The sequence below is a fragment of the Diabrotica undecimpunctata genome, chromosome 6, assembly GCF_040954645.1.
Source record: "Diabrotica undecimpunctata isolate CICGRU chromosome 6, icDiaUnde3, whole genome shotgun sequence".
Classification (NCBI taxonomy): Eukaryota; Metazoa; Arthropoda; class Insecta; order Coleoptera; family Chrysomelidae; genus Diabrotica; species Diabrotica undecimpunctata.
Window position 1 is genome coordinate 94,505,077 of NC_092808.1, and position 20,611 is coordinate 94,525,687.

Sequence of the window (20,611 nt, forward strand, 5' to 3'; positions counted from 1 at the left end):
AAGTAACTTAACCTCAAAGGTAAATAAACAAAAACACGATACAAAATTATATCGAATGATGCAATCATCCAATCCCAAAATTAGAATTTGTGAAACTTCAACACTAGTATCAACTTACATTGAAGAATACCGCCGAGCCGATTGAAAATGAACTTTACCGATCGTAAGTTCCAGTACTTGACATCGCCGGCAACAATTTTGGTGTTTAGTATTAAAATATTAGAATATGATGTATGTGCTGCCATCTACTCAAAGAATTGTTAAACTTTAGTTTATTTGAATACCACTCATTTTAACTGCAGTGTGAACAAACCCTATTAAGTCCTAAGTTTTAAAAGTCATAGTAAATTGGAAATATACAAAAGATTGATTATTTCTGAATTATAAATCCTAACAAATTTCACGATCAGTAATCATCTTATAGTTTTTTCCTGAAAATATACTCATACCAGCTATATTTTATAATCTTTGACATCTAAATTTTATTATTTCATATGAAGATAATACCACTACTAATTTTGTTTTTTTTTGTAAACAAAAAATCTTATATTAACTGGGTTACAGTAACAAAGTATGCTTAATTCAGAATCCAAGCATAAATAACAATTACTATGAAATCTAAAAATAGATTAATAGTTTAATGTGTAACTAGAGACTAAAAATACCAAAAGTTTTAAGAATTAACTTTTAATTGTTGCAAGTATCTGTGCCATTCTGAAACCAGTTAGTATCATATACATACTAATTTAACATGTGATCATTCCATTTGGGGAATATATTGCATAAATTGATAAAATACCATTTCTCAATTAGAAGTTTATGTAACAATTTGAATAACTTAGATAAAAAATATTAAAATACAATAGTTAAATATCCGAAGTTTTTGTTGCTACATAAAATCGTCGTATTCATCATAGTCGTTAACGTAAGCTGATAATTGTGAAAATTGCTGAAAAAAAAAACAGAAGGAGATTAGTTGAGAATTGTAATTTAAAATGGTTAAATTTGTCTATTTGTATATACCAGACATGGGCAAACTATTTAAGTGGAGGGCCATAAAATAAAAGCATTCTATGTGTATATTATGTGTATATAAATGGTAAAAAACATTATTAAAAAAGTTACATAAATAGATTCTTCTTTAGCAAAGTATGAAGGTGTATGTGACATATGAAACTCATACTGCGCTTCTAAAAGTTGTTCATAATCTGGCAGAAACTGAGATGTGTTGGTTCGCAGGAGTGAAGCTAAGTGCTGGTCAGTAAATCGTTTTCTAATGCCGTTTTTGCGAAGTTTCATAGTAGAAAATACCTGTTCACAGATGTAGGAAGATGCAAACATCGCAATTATCTTCTGAGCATGAGATTTCATGTTTGGGAAACTTGATTTTGACAGGGCCCCGTAGAACACAGTTTTAGAAACATTGAGAAATAGTTGCTTCAGTTCAGTGTTGCATTGCAACTCAATAAGTTCGAGCTGCAATTCTGGTTTTATTGATTCACAGCCCACATTAAACGGCATGCTGAAAATATCCAGGTCCTGCTGAATAACTTTGAAGTCTTGGAATCTTCATTCAAACTCGCCATGAAGACATTTCACGCTTTTCTCATAGCTCTTAAGATTGTGTTCCATAAGTGTAATAGTTTTTAGCTTTGAAAAATGAGTAAGATCTTTCTTAGTAAGGCCTAATTATTTAGAAAATACATTGCATTTTGAAAGTCCTGATATGACCCCAAATACCATGGATTAATTTATTTCTTCCCTAGAGTTTAAGGTTTAATTTATTGATTTGATGATCTGTAAAAAATGCCAAGTCCGAAAGCTATAAAATATCTTTCAAATCTTCACACTCATCCATTCCTTTTCCTTCGATGAAGGAGATTATTTTATCTTTAAGATCACAAACGCGATCAAAAATCCGACCTGCACATAGATATCTTACTTTAGTATAGTAAAGTACATCAGAATATTTAGACTGCAATGAATCAAGAAACTCTTAAAATTGTCTATGATTGAGAGCTCGTGAATGAATGCTATTAACAAGCTTAATAACAACATCAAGTACATATTACATGTCTAAAGAAATACTACTTTTATCCCAGGAATAGATTCCTTAAACATACCTAGGAACCCAGATTTTGCACCTGTCATATTTGGTGTTCCACCAATAGTTACAAATATTGCTCACAGGTACTTTCAAAGATGTGATAGTTTCTTTAAATTCTTGAAAAATATCTGATCCTTTTGTCATTTCCTTATTAGATGCATACAAGCTAATTCTTCTTAATCCTAGAAGTAATTGGTTTTCGGGATAAACTTTCTGTCTCAAAGTCTTTCTTTTTGTTAGAACCTCAGGACACAATACTTCACATACTTGGAGCATACAAGTTTTTACAAATTCACCATCAGAAAAAGCTTGGTTATTTTTTGCAATGTGCTACAACTTAACTGGCACATTATGTAGCTTGCTTTTGAGAAGAATTCTGTGTTTTAAAATTTTTTGCTGATCAGACACTTTTTTAAGTAGAGTCATAACTTCATAGATGGCATTGCTATGTTTTGTCATAAGTGTTGGGAGAGGTTGAATTCCTTAAATATAGCTACAGCTTCATTGCAAATTAGGCATACAAGTTTATCCTAAAGTATTTACAAGTCCACTCATTTTTAAAAGCATGGTATTCTGAATCAACTTTACGTTTTTTAAACTATTTAAGTAAACATTTAAAATACAGTAACATGTTGCGTAATTTTTGGGATACTCAACACCATGTTGCGGGCCTGATTGAATAGCCCAAAGGGCCGCACTTGACCCGTAGGCCGTACTTTGCTCATGTCTGGATATACTATACATTCTATAAATTTACATGAAATTAAACACATTCGAAATTTGCACAGAATGTTTACAATACCAAAAGAACAATCGGGTTCGCGCGCTATCAACTAAATGTTCTGATAAACAGAACATTATTGAATATTTTAATTTAAATATATAAATTAATAAATTTAAAAAACCTCACACATACCCGCCATGGTAAATGGGCAAATCACAGACAGCTGTATTACAACTACAAGGGATGCATGATACAGGGAAGAAAGTGTTGCCTTAAGTGATGCTCCAGAGAGCTGTCGAACTTTGGGGATTATTATAGCCTTAGCATGGTAAGAGCTCACTGCTGTGCCTGAACGTATTTTCAACACATTGGACAAATATGGACGACGAGATGAAAAACAAAAGAGATCAGAGCTCAGAAGAGGGAAATGAGGAACTTTTCTGAGCTTAAAATTACAAACACAACAGGAACGATAAGAAAGGCAACTCCAGTCGCGGATTCTGTATCTACACCATTCATATACACCATCCTGATACTCAACTAGATCAGGCTCATGCAAACCTGACCATCAACAAACTGGAACAAGCAGTTTATGAGGCTCCTAAACCCTATTCATTCTACAAATTCCCAGTCGTCAACAGAACCACTTGTAAGCCAAACAGGGTCGTACTGATCTAGGACCTATGTATCATATGATTTTTAAAAATATTTACTTTTGAAACTGTTAGTGTAAGAATTTCTTGAAATTTAATCATTATATCACAATTAAACTAAACTCTAAAAAATAACACGACCAGTAAATAACTTAACAATAACTATAACATAAATATAACACAATATAATAACTTAAAAATCAACACGATACAATTAGAATTTAAAATAATCACAAGTTGGGATCTGTAACATGAGAATCTGTCTCGCTTACGGTAATAAATTATATTTTATTGCCTCTTGACGAATAAGACGGCGAATATCAACACGTGCTCATGTTTACTGATGGGAATTTGGTAAACGAATATACTTTATAGGAAATCAGAACCAACTTCTGTAGTTCCATAATAATCATTTAGTACAAGGACCCTATGGGTAAACTGTGCTAATGCATATACAATAAAATGGACTACTGAGGTGATGATAACTATCCTATGGAGGGCCTGTAGGAGGGAGCAAACTTAAATATAGTTGATCCTAATAATATGCTCAAGACCACCATGGTCCTCACCCGCGTTCCCGAGAAAGAGGCTGATAAGACAATTATCAGGACCCATCTAAGAAAACAAAATCAAGATCTTAAGGCAGAAGACGGGTTCTGAAAAACAGAAAGATCGGAGAGGACGCGCAAATCCTATTCCACACGATCGACGAGGTCTACAAGGCACGGGGGCTGCTCATTTCAAGGTGTACTATAGACTTCGAAAGATATCTTTCAAAGCCTTCAAAAAAAACTTCAGAGGCCTCAATGCTCCAGAATTTATGGGAAGCTTCAATGTGTACTATAGACTTCGAAAGATATCTTTCAAAGCCTTCAAAAAAAACTTCAGAGGCCTCAATGCTCCAGAATTTATGGGAAGCTTCAATGTGGCTTTAATACAAGAGCCCTGTATTAAATACAATATAAGAGGTCTATTAGGAATTGGGGGAAGGCTTATGCATATCAGATCTGCCGATTCTTACATTTCTAATTCCAAGGAACCACATATTAATTATACTTACATTATCACCTTCAATGTGAAGTTTCGCTTTGCCTTTTCCTTTATTCTTTTTCGCCTTGTCACCTTTTTCTATTTTTTGTTTTTCCAAAAATAAATTATCTAATGAGTTTTTAACTTTTTTAATATCCAAAGATGACACTAAAACAAAAAAATAAAAATTAAATTAAAAAATTTATTAAAATCCTTTGTAAAAGGTATATATTTAAAAACCCAAACGGGCTATGTTAGACAAAACATTTTCGGAATCCATATTCCATCATCAGTGTCTAGGAGTACAGGAATGTAGCCGCTAAATATATGGGTAAAAACCCGTTAAAAAATAATTAGTTACATTTGGTTTACAGTATTTCTTATAAAATATTAAGATGTTAAAGTTATCGTTGGATTAGGTAACATGGCGACATATGACTCCACGTGAAGTTGCTAGCCCTGAGACAGTGGATCTACGAGGACTTTATGGAAGCAACTCGATAGCATTTAATTATGCAGATAATCCAAAATATCTGTCATGCACAGGGTCCGTTGTTAATTATTGTTTCGTCAGATTTAAAAGCCTTGCTACTTTCCCATAAATCTCTTCAGTCTACTTGTAGCATTTACACATATTCGCTTAATTTATCCTATGGTCTTTGTGTTTTTATCTCATAATATAATCATAATCATAATGGCCACGAAGTGTAGCAAGTGAAGCTCACAACAGTACTAAACTAAGAGAAGCCGAATGATGTTCTTTCATTAAATGAAGATTTTGGATATATGAGTTGAAAAGAAATTGTTAGCATGTATGACAATCATGAATAATCTATTCGACAAATTTTTAAAAACAAAGATAAAATTTGACATTCTTTTGTGTATGAGAAAACATTGAACGTGGAAAATGCCCTAAATATCTGGATAGAAAATAGGAATAGGAAGAAGATATCTGTAATTTCTGCCTCTAATTTACGCGGTCCTGCGCCGCTCGCCTCTAAATTCTAACATTCAGCAAATTGTGTGCAGCCGCTGCGACATCGCTCTCCCATCTTTTACATGGCCTTCCTTTTGGTTTTCTACCCTGCACTTTACTATCTAGAGCTCTTCTCGACAGTCTATCATCATCCATCCTCACTACATGCCTAGCCCATCGACGATTCTGAACTCTAGCGAATTCGTAGATACAGTCCATCTAATGTACTTACCGTTGCACGTCATTACCACTGACAGAGATCGAAGTTGACATAGTTGCCAAAGTATAGAAAAATCATGAATCCATTTTAAATGAAATAGGTGACATAATTATTGCAAAAGTGGATTATACAACAAAACAAATTAATATTTAATGTAAATAAATAGAAACTTTAATAATCTTGTTAAAAACAATTTGAGCCGCTTGTATGCGTCGTATAAAGATGTAAATTGGAATACTTAAACAAAAACAACACTTTTTTCATTACTTATTAACATTAGTCAACACCGCAACTGTCAAATAAGTGTTACCAATTTATGCCAAAATATCACGTTCGTTCGATTAGTTAGTGTGTTTCGAAGAAATGTTCTTCATAAAAACGCTTTATAATGCATTTATACAAATCAAATGAAACATATTATTGTGTATTTCTTTAAGTTAACATTAATAGAAATCTTTAAATATTATTTCTATGCGTATATAATAAACTATGTCTAGTGGCTGTAATGCCAGTGTACTCGGCAAAGTGATTCTAAAAAAGAACACACCTACCGCCTAAATATTTCGTGTTGGTATCATGTGACCTCACGGGCTATGACGCGGATGACGTGCAACGGTAAGTAAATTAGATGAAATATATGTTCTTTAAACATATGGAGAAGTTGCGTTTGCCGATGAGCAAGGTGCAGCGGTATTTTCTGAGTTGGGAGTCAATAGGGATGGGGAATATGAACTTGGCAAGGCAACGTCAACATCAATTGTGACAAGATAGGCCTATTTTGACAGATAATGCCCAATAAGACCAACATTAAGACAAAAAATTAATAATAAGCTTATGGATTTAAAGTATGGAAGGATTGACTAACTCTGATACTATGTAGCTGTGCACAATGGACGATGGACAATGCAAGTCCATCAGGACAATACTCACACTGCCCAAAAGACAATACAGTTTTTGAAGCTTCAGAACATCGACGAACTAGGTCCCAACGACTTCTTCACGTTCCCAAATACCAATAATTAAATGCGTGGACAATGATTCCGGTCGCCATAAGAAGCCAGCGATGCCTTTAAAACAGCGATTTTGCAGGTGTCAATTGAAGACTGGAATAACTGATTTACCAATTAATTTAAACGTATGTAAAAGTGTATCGATTTTGGTGGGACATATTTTGAAAAAGCAATAAAGTACTTTAAGTCTATATATGTTTTGTCTTTATGGCTATATGCAAAAATAAATAGATAACCTTAGTAGTGCTTGTGTTAAACAATTTGTTTACATTTTATTATTCTCGATTTCAACCTCGATAATGTGCGCTTGTGCGCATCGCATTAATTGCGGATGTGAGGATACAACTGTATACAGTGATGAGTGTCTTACCACCCGGCTTTTTAACGTATGAGATAGAAAACACAGTTACATTGTAAAATAAAAAGAGATGAAACTCGTAGAGGTGAGAAATAATCGATAGAAACCTATGATTTACATTACATTACCACTATCGCTAGTCTCACACCTTTAGACGTTAGCTTCGAACTAAATCACCTCGGTCATAATTATTATGTATAACTTCGTATGTGTGACGTATTTCCATTTTTTAATTTCGCATAAAGTAAAAACTGATTGACCACAATAAAGCAAAAATGTGAATAAAATAATTTAATTAATAGTGATTATTTAATCTAAAGTTTTAAATTATTAACCAAGAATAATTTCTACTATGATTTGATGAACAGCAGCAGAACAATAACCCAAACTGTCACTAAATAATTATAAAAGTCTGATTGATCAGAGTTCAAGGCACGATGTTCTCATCCAGGCGCTCAGGGTTCGAATCCAACTTGGAGGTTTTACTTTTTTAAAAATTAAAATTTGAAATTATGCAGATATTATATCGTTTTGCTTTAAATCACTAAACATTTATTTCACTCTTTATTAGAAGTGTTTATAATAAAACATGAAAATCTTATTGAAAAAACAATGTCGTACTTTCGAAAATAAAGTAAAAATTCTTCAAACATAAAAGAACATTCTAAATAAATTTACTTACAAAAAATGTTTAAATATGTAGAAATTCTGTAAAAATATTCTAAATAAACGTATTTTATTCTAATGAAATGTATTTACAACAATGTTCGAATAAGCCTCCATTAGCAGCAGAACAATAACCCAATCTATTATAAAAGTTTCGTCTAACATTAGTTAATGTTTCTGGACTAATACCTCTCATTGAATCAAAGATCTTTTCTCTTAATTCTTGGAGAGAATTAGGCCTATCGTCTTCAATTCCATATAGTTTGGACTTGATATATCCCCACATAAAAAAATCACAAGGTGCAAGATCAGGTGATCTTGCAGGCCAAAAAATATCTACGTGACCACTAATCAATAGATTAGGAAAAGTCGCACTGAGATATTCACTGACGATGCGAGAATTATGTGCAGGACAACCATCGTGTTGAAACAATATGGAATCAAAAGGTATTGGTAAATTACGAAGGGCTGGGACAATTTGATTTTGCAGAAGTTTCAAGTATTTCCGCCCAGTCAACATACCGTATATAAAAAATGGACCAATGACATGATTCCCTATTATTCCTCCCCAAACATTTACTTTTCGAGGACGCTGGGTACGAGCGACATAAATCTGACGAGGATTTCCTCGAGACCAATACCGAGCATTCATTGAATTGTGACGGCAATGCAATGAAAACGTACATTCATCGGTGAACAAAACGTTCTCTAAAAAATGTTCATCTTGATGTGACATTTCCATTGCAGTTTGACAAAATTCTAAACGTCTATATTAATCCCCAGGGAATTGTTCGTTAGATTTATGAAGTTTATAGAGACGGTATCCATGTCTTTTCAAAATTTTACCTACTCTAAATCTTGAAATTCCATATTGTTCTTCGAGACGAGATGTTGATTGGGTAGGATTTTGCTCAATACTTGCACAAATCAAAGTGTTCCTTAGTTCCAAAGCTGGATTTACCTCCTTTCGTCTAAGAACTCCTCTTGGAGCGAACACTGATCCATAAGTAAAAAAAATTACGTATAATAGACTGAATTGTTGATCGTGCTGGAGCCGGCCTATTTGGAAACATATTTACAAATTGTTGTCTAATCATGTTGTCTGATAATCCATTCACATGCCAGACAACAATTTGCACTTTTTCCTTGACCGTTAAAACCATTTTTACGAATTGTTTTTTCAATAAAAAGTTTCTGTTTACCGTGCAAAACACTTCTCGATATGTTATTGTTTGATGGCTGAAGGCTTGATGATTTGGTTAGCTGTAAAGCAGGCAGCTGTTCGCGCGCATCCATTCCAATGTTGTCAATTGTTTTGAAAATCATTACCTGTACAGAGGAATTGATATTAACACTGAGAATTTAGTGATGGATTTGACATTAAACAGTCTTCACCGGATAATTTTGCACTCACAACTGAAGACTGTAAAACTTGTAATTGAATTTGAATTATTTTGTATTTCTATTTTATAACATTGGAATAAGAATAAATTGTAAATAATGGGTTTTTCGAAAACTTGTTACCTAATATGTATCATATTTTTTATTATTTTTTGATTGAATAAAACAAAAATTTTATCCTTGGTGTGAATTGAACCCCAACCTTCTTGTCAATAGACCACGTCTCTAACTATTACACCAATTCCACATACAATAATTGTTTTCGAACAGAACATACCTACCTTTAGTTTAGTCAAATATTTCAGTAGAGTTATTTTTATTATTAACTAACTTAAAGATTTATAATTTAAAATCGCTACTAATTAATGTTTTTTACTATAAGGTTTGTTCCAACCAGAGTCAGAAACAAGTTGCAGACGTCAGGATTCTGCGCAATAACATAAAAGTGTTCCAACCGAGATCACAAACAGTCCGCAAGCAAATAGTTTGCTGTTCCAACCAAACCAAAAACGTGTTTGCTGACAGTCAAAATAGTTTGTGGATTCTCTTCTAACAGGGAATTTGGGGCATGCGTAGTACCGTTGAATAGTAGAGGGGTTGTCAACGGTTTACTTGTTTACAAACTCTGCCTTGTGCCTTATAACCCTACTTTTTACGTTTAAAGTTAACAATCGTTTGTTTACCACTTTACCAGTGTTTAAATATTTTAGTTTTGCAGTGAACATAGCTTTGATTTTTTTTTTGTATAATATGTCTGACCCAGAGTACAGTGATATCAGTGATATGTCTTCTATGGAAAGCAGTGAGGAGGATGACCTAGAATTATTAATAGACGAACCAAGGGTTAAGAACCAAAACTATTTAGGTAAATTAAATATAATTTTTAATAAGTAACACAAAATTAAATAAATGATAACTGATTTATTACTTTCAGAACAAACCGTGACACAATACTCTGAAGAAGAGTTTTTTGAACATTTTAGATTGTCAAGGGACACTGTAAATGGCTTGGTTGAAAGATTTGAGGCTAGTCAATATTATAATTCACAGGAGGGACAGTATGCCAACATATCTGCTTTACATCAAGTAAGTAAACAATAAATATTTCAGCTACACACATGATTTCTAAAATCAAAACAGAAATATGCTTTTTCTTTTATTTTAAGAAATATTTGATTTTAGGTACTTATTTATCTGTGGTACATTGGACATGAGACTGCAAGTTTTAGAGATGTTGGAGATCGTTTCGACATAACAATAAGCTCTGTTCATAGAATTATTCATCGACTAACATACTTTTTAAGTAATTGGAGTCCAGATGTAATAAAATGGCCTAATGAAAATGAGAAAGCCATAAGTGAACAACACTTTAGAGCTAATGGATTTCCAAATGTAATAGGAGCAGTCGACGGTAGCCACATAAAAATTGATAAACCGGAAAATGACCCAGATTCATATATAAATAGAAAAGGGTACTACTCAATTCAGGTAGGTTAATGTAGGGTAGTTTGACAGCAGGAAATATTTAATTTATACATTTTTTAGTACTCCCTAATAATATGACATTTTATAAAAGCACAATAATTGGTTTTTAAATTTATTTTTTATTATAGAAGCAACTTGTATGTGACCACAGAAGAAAAATAACTGACATATTTATAGGATATCCAGGTTCAGTCCATGACAGCAGAGTCTTTAGAAACTCTCCATTGTACATGAATTTAGAGGAAAGATGTGGAAGATATTTTCTTTTAGGAGACAGTGGCTACCCTTTACAGGCCAATTTGCTAACCCCTTATAAGGATAGAGGGAACTTAACCAGACATCAACGAAATTACAATGTAAAACTTGCAAAAAATCGTTATGTAGTTGAACATTGCTTTGGTATAATCAAACAAAAATTTAGGCAAATGTATCACATAAAGTTAAGAAATATTAGGTTAATATGCCATTTAATTAGAGCTGCATGTGTACTACATAATATTGCCATTGATGATGATATTTTAAATATAGAACCTATAGAACCAGTTGAACAAAATCTTCCAGACCATCTATATGAAATTAATGAAGAGGATGATAATCTAGATGACATAGGAGTTCGTGCCATTAGGGATAGGGTGGCAAATGCATTACAACTGTAAATCTTTTGAAAAATAAATATATATTTTTCAGTGGTGTTCGATTTTATTTCAAAGTTATTTTAAAATAGAATAAAACATTTTTGCTTATTAAAAAACATGCAGAAACCAAATTTTGTATTCCAAATGTAAATATTTTATTTCATTCTTTCAATTTAATCAATTTTTGTTAGTGAATTGAATTTGAGAGAATGACTGCGGTATATATATATATATATATATATATATATATATATATATATATATATATATATATATATATATATATATATATATATATATACATATTGAAAGGAGTATGACCTAAATTTAAATACACCATATGAGTGAGATTAAAATCTCACTGTAAATGAGGATATCAGTCAAGTAGAATAATTTTCTCCTGGACTGATATCCTCATTTACAGTGAGATTTTAATCTCACTCACATTGTGTATTTAAATTTAGGTCATACTCCTTTTAATCTATATATATATATATATATATATATATATATATATATATATATATATATATATATGTAATATTTATATATATATATATATATATATATATATATATATATATATATGTAATATTTATATATATATCTATATATATATATATATATATATATATATATATATATATATATATATATATATATCTATATATATATATATATATATATATATATATATATCTATATATATATATATATATATATATATATATATATATATATATATCTATATATATATCTATATATATATATATATATATATATATATATCTATATATATATATATATATATATATATATATATATATATATATATATATATATATCTATATATATATATCTATATATATATATATATATATATATATATATATATATATATATACAATGTAAGTGAGATTAAAATCTAACTGTAAATGAGGATATCGGTAAAGTAGAATAATTTTCTCCTTGACAGATATCATTTTAATCTCACTCACATTGTATATATATATATATATATATATATACACTCCTCATTCTTTAGCCCTTAGTTAGGGCATGGTGACACTCTAAATATTGGCTTGCTGCCTCCATTGGCTCCTATGCCATATGGACGGCTTCATGTAGGGATTTTCCCACCAGTCTTCATTTGATATGTTCATCATGTTGGAGATCTTCCTCTTGGTCTTTGTCCTTCTATTACCAATAGTTCCATGGTTCCCACTCCCACACTAAATTATTTTTTACGACCTTCCTAGTCCCTGTCTTCCAATCCTTTCTTTGATATGGTTTTATCGACTTTATTTTTCCATGATCTTCTTGTTTCCCATGCATTCTGTTCTGTGTGTGTGGCCATACCATTTTAGTCTTCTGTCTTCTATATACTGCAGGGTATTTTTTTCCACTTCTTATCTCTTCATTTGATAATCTGTCTCTTCTGGTCTGACCACGGCATGGTTGGTTTGCTCCTTGGTTTTTATTACCTTATTATTTTCACTCTACATAAGAATACTATGAATTTGTTTCTCTAGGTAAAAATTTATCCTGATGGATAAAACGTCATTGCAAATAAAACAAATATAATTTTTAAATAAAACGAAAAACAAATATTTTTTGTGTACCTAACTTACACATAACTAAAGAAAAACAAAATTATGAAAAATTACATTTATTAACTAAAGAAATAACCTAACACATACAAATTAACTAAAGAAAAAAATGAAAAATTACATTTATAACTAAAGAAATAACCTAACTTATACAAATCAACTAAAGAAAAAAAATTATGAAAAATTACATATTATTTCGACAATTCGAGCATTTCAATATTTTGTTTCGTTCTCGTATTTCATTTAATCTCTCCCTCTGAATATTGATTTTTTCTTCTTCAAGTTTTATCCTTTTGTCATAATATTCCTTTCTGTCTTTTTGAATCTGTTGAAGTATTGAAACCCTGTTTACAATACTTCTTTTTCGAAACCTAACTGTTTGTTTGGACGTACTGGGATTGGGAGCATCTTCACCCTCTAGAGTAACTGCAGGCACTTCTTCTACAGTTTCGGAAGAAAGGAGTACAACTGGCTGAATATTATTTTTTCCTTTGAAAATCTCATTCATCTCAGTTTCATATTCAAAAAACTTTTTCCCTCTCCCAGTTTTATTTTTATTATCAACAAATTTCTTATATGCTCTTTCGAGCACTCTCCATCGGTTTTCACAATGGCCTGCATTAAAATTGGTACCTACAGCTAAATTTATTTCTTGGGCCATTATTTCCCATAATTTTTTTAATGTTTTTATCTGAAATGTTCCAACTTTTCCACGGTATTTACTATAAATATCCAGTAAAACCTTGCTTTGGTTTGTAGTCCAATTTACTGACTGGTGGTGTCCTGAAAATGGCTGTGATTGTTGTGCTTCTAATGTTCTATCGAATATTAAATAGGGCTCAAGACCTACAATGAAAATGTGATTTTTAAATAAATTAAATTACTGATAACCATGAAAACATATTCATTAAACCGACGAGCATAAGGTTTTGGGTGTAATACACCCAGATCTAGAAATATTCATCAATATTTTATTAGTGAATTGTTATTAAGCTTCGGGTACTTTATGTTGTTTTAATTTTCATATTTTTCACAGAAAGTGATACATAGATGCCTTAACTAATAAATAATGTAAGTTCGTATTGTTAAGTTTATAAATAAATAACTATAATAAATTATTTGATTTAGATCACCCTTAAATTAGTTACAATATACAAGTAAACAGTATATAGTTCAGTATATAAGAAAATATGTAAATAATAGTGTATTAAAACAACAAGATTATCTGGGTGTGCCACACCCATCTAGCACTTTGTGTAACATTTTTATCCTAACCTTCTGCTCGTCGGTTTAAAAGCTGTATAATTAAAATATATTTACCTTCTACGTCCATTTTTAATATTTCGGTTATTTAATCTATAAAAATTACTGACACTGAGTTGTTTGGAAAAATGTATGTAAACACTCAGTCTCTCAATCACAAAATGAGAGGATGGAGATGATGACAACTTGACAACCGACAAATTGACAAATTGTCGGTTGTTCCAACTACCTATCACAAATCAATCAGGAAGTCAGATATTTGATGACATGCGCAGTGGGAACAATTCGCAAACTGTCAGAAACTTATCTGTGATTCATGGTTGGAACAAACCTATAATATATCTTAATTTATTCAATCATTTATTCTAACATCAGAAATTATTAAAATAAAATATTTTCGAGGTCATCCGTATAATTAGGACTGAAGTGAAAAAGCCACGTTTAAGAACTAGTTTTACTCGTACTATCTCACAACTTAATTTATCTTCTATCCTTTCCGCTATTTTGCCGGGTGGTAAGACACTCATCACTGTATAAACCACAAATCAAATTTCATAAAATAAAAAAGGCTAACGCAGCAGTTTAAAATTCTAAGACGAATCTGCGGCTTAGACTAGAATATACTGGTGTCTGATAGGCCTATGGTGGAGCAGTACGGCAAGAGATAAGGGCTTGCGGTTCAGTGATACTCCTCCATAGATCTCTACCGGAAGAGCGTGGCGCCTAAATACCGGTATATATATATATATATATATATATATATATATATATATATATATATATATATATATATATATATATATCAAAATTCATAAATTATTTGTAGCATATAGTGTAAGAAAAGGTTTTATTAATTTGTTACATAAATAAATAAAAAAATATGTTAAAAGCAAAAAACTAGAACAATCACGGTAGAAGCCAATAATTTCTGACCACTTTAACTATATGTACACAGTGATATCAAAGCTGATATATAAATCTTATTGATAAGATCTTAAATTCTTTGCTGAATGTGTTAATAGGTTTAACATTAAGAAAATATTTCAAGAAAAACTTACTTGTGGCACATAAATTTCTAGTCAAATTTTCTACAAAATTTGGATATTCAGTACTTTTGGATAGAGTAATGAGTTTTTTGGAAAGGGTATCTGTAAAGCTATCAAATTCCTCTGTTGAATTAGGTAATGTAAGATCAGTAAGAACTTCAGTAGTTTTGTTACCACCAAAAGTTGTTTCAAGAGCTAATTTTAGGTCAGATTCCTGCTGACGTCTAAGTTTTTCTTCTGGTGGTATATCCTCTTCAGCCTCTTCTCTAAGTCTTCGTTCCATTTCTTCTCTTTTTAATCTCTACAACAAAATCATAGATAGTGTGCATTTTAACATACCGAAAATAAAGAATTGGAACAAATATTATTCTATTACCTAACCTAACTGTTTTTAATTTGACGTCATATGCGCGACCTTTTATGTAACTTTTACTTTTATTGTTGCATACGATATTATTACGAGTATAGTGTACATTTACAGTCGGAAAAATGAAAGATTACCCATAAACGATCATATCAATCACTTATTTTGTATTTGCTATCTTTTTCTATAACAAACATTTGTTATTTATAGAAAAAGACAGCAAATAATCTTTCATTTTTCCGGCTGTAACCAAGTTTAATGCAATGATTATAAAGAGAGAGTGAGAGTGAGACAGAGAGAGAGAGAGAGAGAGAGAGAGAGAGAGAGAGAGAGAGAGAGAGAATATGAGATTAGATGGGGAAAGTATGCAGATATGAATTATATGAAAACAACTCAACTCGTTTCTATGGCATACACCAGGGCAGGTACAGGGGAAACAAAAAGAATAAAAATGTTAGAAATGAGAACCTTGAGATCTATAGCTGGGTCAACTATTGGATCAGTAGAATGCCAAATAATGATATAACATCTCTGTAACATCCAGGATGCTGCATGATGGGAATAGAATAAGCATATTACATGAATGATAAATGAGAGAATTAAAAACTATGAAACTTTAAGAATAGAGCAAAGTTATCAAGGAGCGTAGTAGGTTTTCGCAGCTTAGGCGGTGTTTTGTAATGGTAGCAAATTGCTTTTGGGGTATAGTATATCTAATTATTCTACAAATTAATGTTTTAACAACAACAAACAACTCATCAGGTATACTGAGGATAAAAAAATAATTTATTAATTGTGTGTAGACTTTCTCATATATTTGTGTTTATACTTTTTAGAATATATTTTAATTGTTTCAAAAAAAAAAACTAAGGGAAACACCTGCGACATGATAGATGTTTTTGTGATCTTAACTGTATTTGTTAACATCTCACAATGTCTAAATTATTACCTCTTTTTCAGCTATTTTTTCAGCTAGACTCTTCTTTTTAGGTTTCTTTTGATCTGTATCACCTTTTCCATCTTCTTTTTTTTCTTCATCTTCATCTTCCCAACTTTCCTGCAAAAGATTGCAACATAATTCACCATAAATGTTAACCAATATGTACTCAAATTTGTATGTTAGAATTGAAATCTGAACACAAAAATTTACAATATTTTATATTTCTTTCCAAATACATGGGATTTTTAAGTATAGTACTACCATCTTTCTAAGAGACTTATTAATATCCAGTTCAGCAAAGTGCTATTGTTCATGGTGTGAAATTCCATAAAACAGGTAGATCCCTTGTTTATGGAATTTCACACATTGCTGAGCTGTGTTACAGTGTTTTGGAAAGAAAATGGCACAGTACTATGATATTTGGTATCTATAAATCTTATAATATAACTTAGAACTACTGTTATAATTGATTCTATCAATGCTATTTGGACTAATCTAACAAACTTTTATTACATATCAACTATATTTTTATTTAATTTATTTACAAATATGAAGAGAACTATGAAATACAGTATCTACAACAAAAAAATAAATTTAAAAATATCTCCAATCTATTTTTTTCATAGTCTATAGTGTTTTCAACTTATTTTTTGTATCCATTACTATCAGTGGAATTTATAATCACAAGTATCCATCCACAGCCCAATTAGAGCCCTGGCCTCCCTCATCAAACCCCTCCATCTGTTACTGTCAGTAGCCATTCTCCTCCATGATTGATAGCATCCTCATCATCCTCCCATCGCTTTCTTGGTCTTCCAATAGGTCTCTTCCCCTGTATTCTTGCATTCAACAGTTTTTTGGGAAACCTGTTTGCTTCCATCCTAAATACATAGCCTGTCCATTGAAGTCACTGTAGGTGGACATACTGAGATAAAGGTGGTTCTTTATATATATATATATATATATATATATATATATATATATATATATATATATATATATATATATATATATATATATATATATATATATATATATATATATATATATATATATATATATACAGTAGACTCCCTCTATAATGAGAACTGAAATGGCAGACTAATTACCTCGTTAGAAGTGGATCTCGTTAACTCCAACAACAATAATACTGTGCATACATATGAATATGTAGTTTTCTAAAACATTACTTTCTATAGTGAAGCCATTCGGAGCAATATAAGATGCTAATAAATATTGTTTGAATGGCATTTTTGAAAAAAAGTTGTTTACTTTTATTGTCAATGAAATACATTAAAACAAAAAATCTGTATAAAGCGTATTTTCAAGAATACCATAAACTACTGCATCTGCAATTGGAAGAAGTCTGTCATTTTTGACTGCTTTAAATTGTCCAGTATTCTATATATCTTATTTTCTAAAGATGTGAAACAGTTTTATGCTTCTTCATTTGCGTTTTTTCTTTGGATAAAGTTTCTGACAACCTTTAAAACACTTTGCACATCTTGTCTATTAGGACCTATATTATTAGGTGTGAATGGTCAACCCCCTACAATGACACTTCTGAATCATAAATTGTAAGAAGTTTATTGCGGACAGCAGTTAAAAAGGATATTTATTTATAGCCACGGCCAGGCCAAAAAAGTAAAAAAAACACGTTTTTCAATCTTATTTAGTCTCGTTATAACCAAATTTGCCTCGCTATAGAGGGTTATAGTTCAATTGAAATTTCACGGGACATCTAATGTACCTCGTTATAAGCGAAATCTCGTAATAACTGTGTTCGTTATAGAGGGAGTATACTGTATATAAAATACTAATTTTATTATTCAAGATTTAGACATATGGCTCACACTCACTCATCTCAGATACCTAGGGTAACAAAGGAATTAAGCTCTGGTGGGACTTTTTCTGTGTTATCAAGCCCTAGGTGACTTATTATGCTGGAGTATCTCCCAAAAATTTTCATACACATCTGGATGTTACAAGCAGAATAGCTTTCTTCATTGCCTTATAGAGATGTTCATTTAGACCTAGCTGTTTTATGTAAGAGGTTTTTGGGAAAAACACCAGTAGTAGATAGAATAATAGGTACTTTCCATTCTCCATTGTCCCCTGATTTGTATTTCTAGATCTCTGTACTTGGCAATCTTTTCATTGTATTTAACATGTAAATTATTGGTGTTAGGTATGGTGACATGAATGTGTTGTTTGCCTAGTAAGTTTATTAACTAGTACGAGATCCAGTCTATTATGAACCACTGGTTGGTCTGTGAGCACAGTGTGGTCCCAGTATAGCTTGTAGTTGTCATTTTCAAGCATACTGTCAGGGATGTATTGATAATAAGGAAGATGGTTGGTTTGGAGAAACCCTAGTTTGTCAGCTAGTTCTTGGTGGATAATCTTTCCTACTGAGTCAAGGCATTCTTTATAATCAGTACTGACAAACACCTGGAAGCCCCAGGTAAGATGTTGGGTGGTTCCTTGGGCTTGGCTTACATAACAACATTTGTCATTTTGGACTTGTGGATCCTTAACAATATATTTCAGGTAATTTTTAGTTGGAACAACCTGATCCTGAATGGCAAGTAGGAAACCCTCAGTCTTGGGAAACATCTTTCCTGATTTCAACTAATAGTTTGACACTGTATTGTAGACATATTCTTCTTGATTATTATTATACTTATTTCAGAATTGAACCTTCTTCCCCACCTGTTGGTCTCATTTATAGGGTATTCATCTCAGAAAATTACTAGTATTAATTTTAAATCTTTTCTTTTCAAATATGTTTATATTTTGATACCAACATAAAGTAAATAATTTAGAGCAACACCAAAACCATCCAAAAGTGTCAACAATTTTAGATTAGATAAAAATAAGAACTAAATAAATGCAAGGTATATTATCTGATTGAAGTAAGTACATCTACTTCAAAAAGTGCTTTATTTAAGTTGTCATATTATTTTCATGGAAATGTTTAAGACTACATACATGCTAGAAAAGGAGACCAAAGGTTTCACCAAAACTAGCAAAATTATTAAGTCATGAAGGAAGTAATTTGATAAAAAAAAATCACCTACTTTCAACAGTACCTTCACTGGGAGGTAAAAAAATTGATTGTATTTAAATGTATGTTACATATAAAATACAAATATACTTGCTGTTTAATATATAAAACATGTATAAAAGAATGCAAAACATTTCATACAAATACAAATAGGTTTTTGTTATAAATACATGTAAACAATAATTATATTTGCTTTCTTATTTATGCCTTTCTAATTTTAAAAATAAATAGACAAAATTGGCAAATAGCACCAAATTTATATTTTTAGAATATAAATGAACTAATTTAATATATAATATATTTACTAGATACATGTTAATTATAGGAGGTATAGGTACCTTAACGTCTTCCTCCTCATCTTCTCCTTCCCACTTGTTAGAAACTACTGGAACAACTGTAGGAGCAATGGGCTCAAAATTGTCGTCATCTGCAACAATAAAACAACCCAGGCGAATTTACAATCAAAATTCTTTTATAAAAAGGCAACTTTACTCACCCCACGATTCCATATTGCAGATTGTACTAGCACCGAACCTCAAAATGACCACTTCACGTGTGGCTGATGGACGATTATAACTATCGATGATTCACCAACCAAAATCGCTAAAATTGGTTAGTAAAATAAGAAAAAACTAACTGCTATCAAACGCGATGTCTGGGTTTTTTAAATTTTTGATAAGAAATTATAAAAACACAAAAATTCTTCGAATGATCACTATACAAATTTGAGGTCGACCTTCGAACATCCATTTCAGGTTCACTTTGACATTTATTTAACGTTTGACATTTAAAATCGGTTTTAATTTTTGCATGTTGCCGCCACTGCTTCTTGCAATAAACAAGCGATGAAAATGATACAAATTCAAGTCACAGAAAATTTGATTTGTCTTTTGCCTAAATTTTTTTTTAAATGACGGCGGAGATTAGATTTTACAAATATGTGAAAATATATATTTTTCTATATTCTAATACTGTATTGTTGAGCTTTGAGAAGCTATAATTAAACAAGTTATAAATAAATTTTTCTACTAGCTGTATACACACAGCTAACGAGATA

At 31.2% G+C, this 20,611-nt stretch overlaps 1 protein-coding gene and 1 long non-coding RNA gene across 2 annotated transcripts; both read right to left on the reverse strand.

Moving 5' to 3' along the window:
- Positions 1-671: 671 nt before the first annotated feature.
- On the reverse strand, positions 672-20,340 carry eIF3j (eukaryotic translation initiation factor 3 subunit j). Its single transcript, XM_072534908.1, has 6 exons — positions 20,051-20,340; positions 19,893-19,981; positions 16,497-16,604; positions 15,196-15,484; positions 4,545-4,681; positions 672-949 (listed from the first exon to the last, which is right to left on the reverse strand). Exons 1-6 carry the CDS (start codon positions 20,061-20,063, stop codon positions 890-892), a joined length of 696 nt encoding a protein of 231 aa, XP_072391009.1. The 5' UTR covers positions 20,064-20,340; the 3' UTR covers positions 672-889.
- On the reverse strand, positions 12,918-14,288 carry LOC140442725 (uncharacterized). Its single transcript, XR_011951126.1, has 2 exons — positions 14,195-14,288; positions 12,918-13,720 (listed from the first exon to the last, which is right to left on the reverse strand). It is a non-coding gene; the product is annotated as an uncharacterized lncRNA (long non-coding RNA).
- Positions 20,341-20,611: the final 271 nt, after the last annotated feature.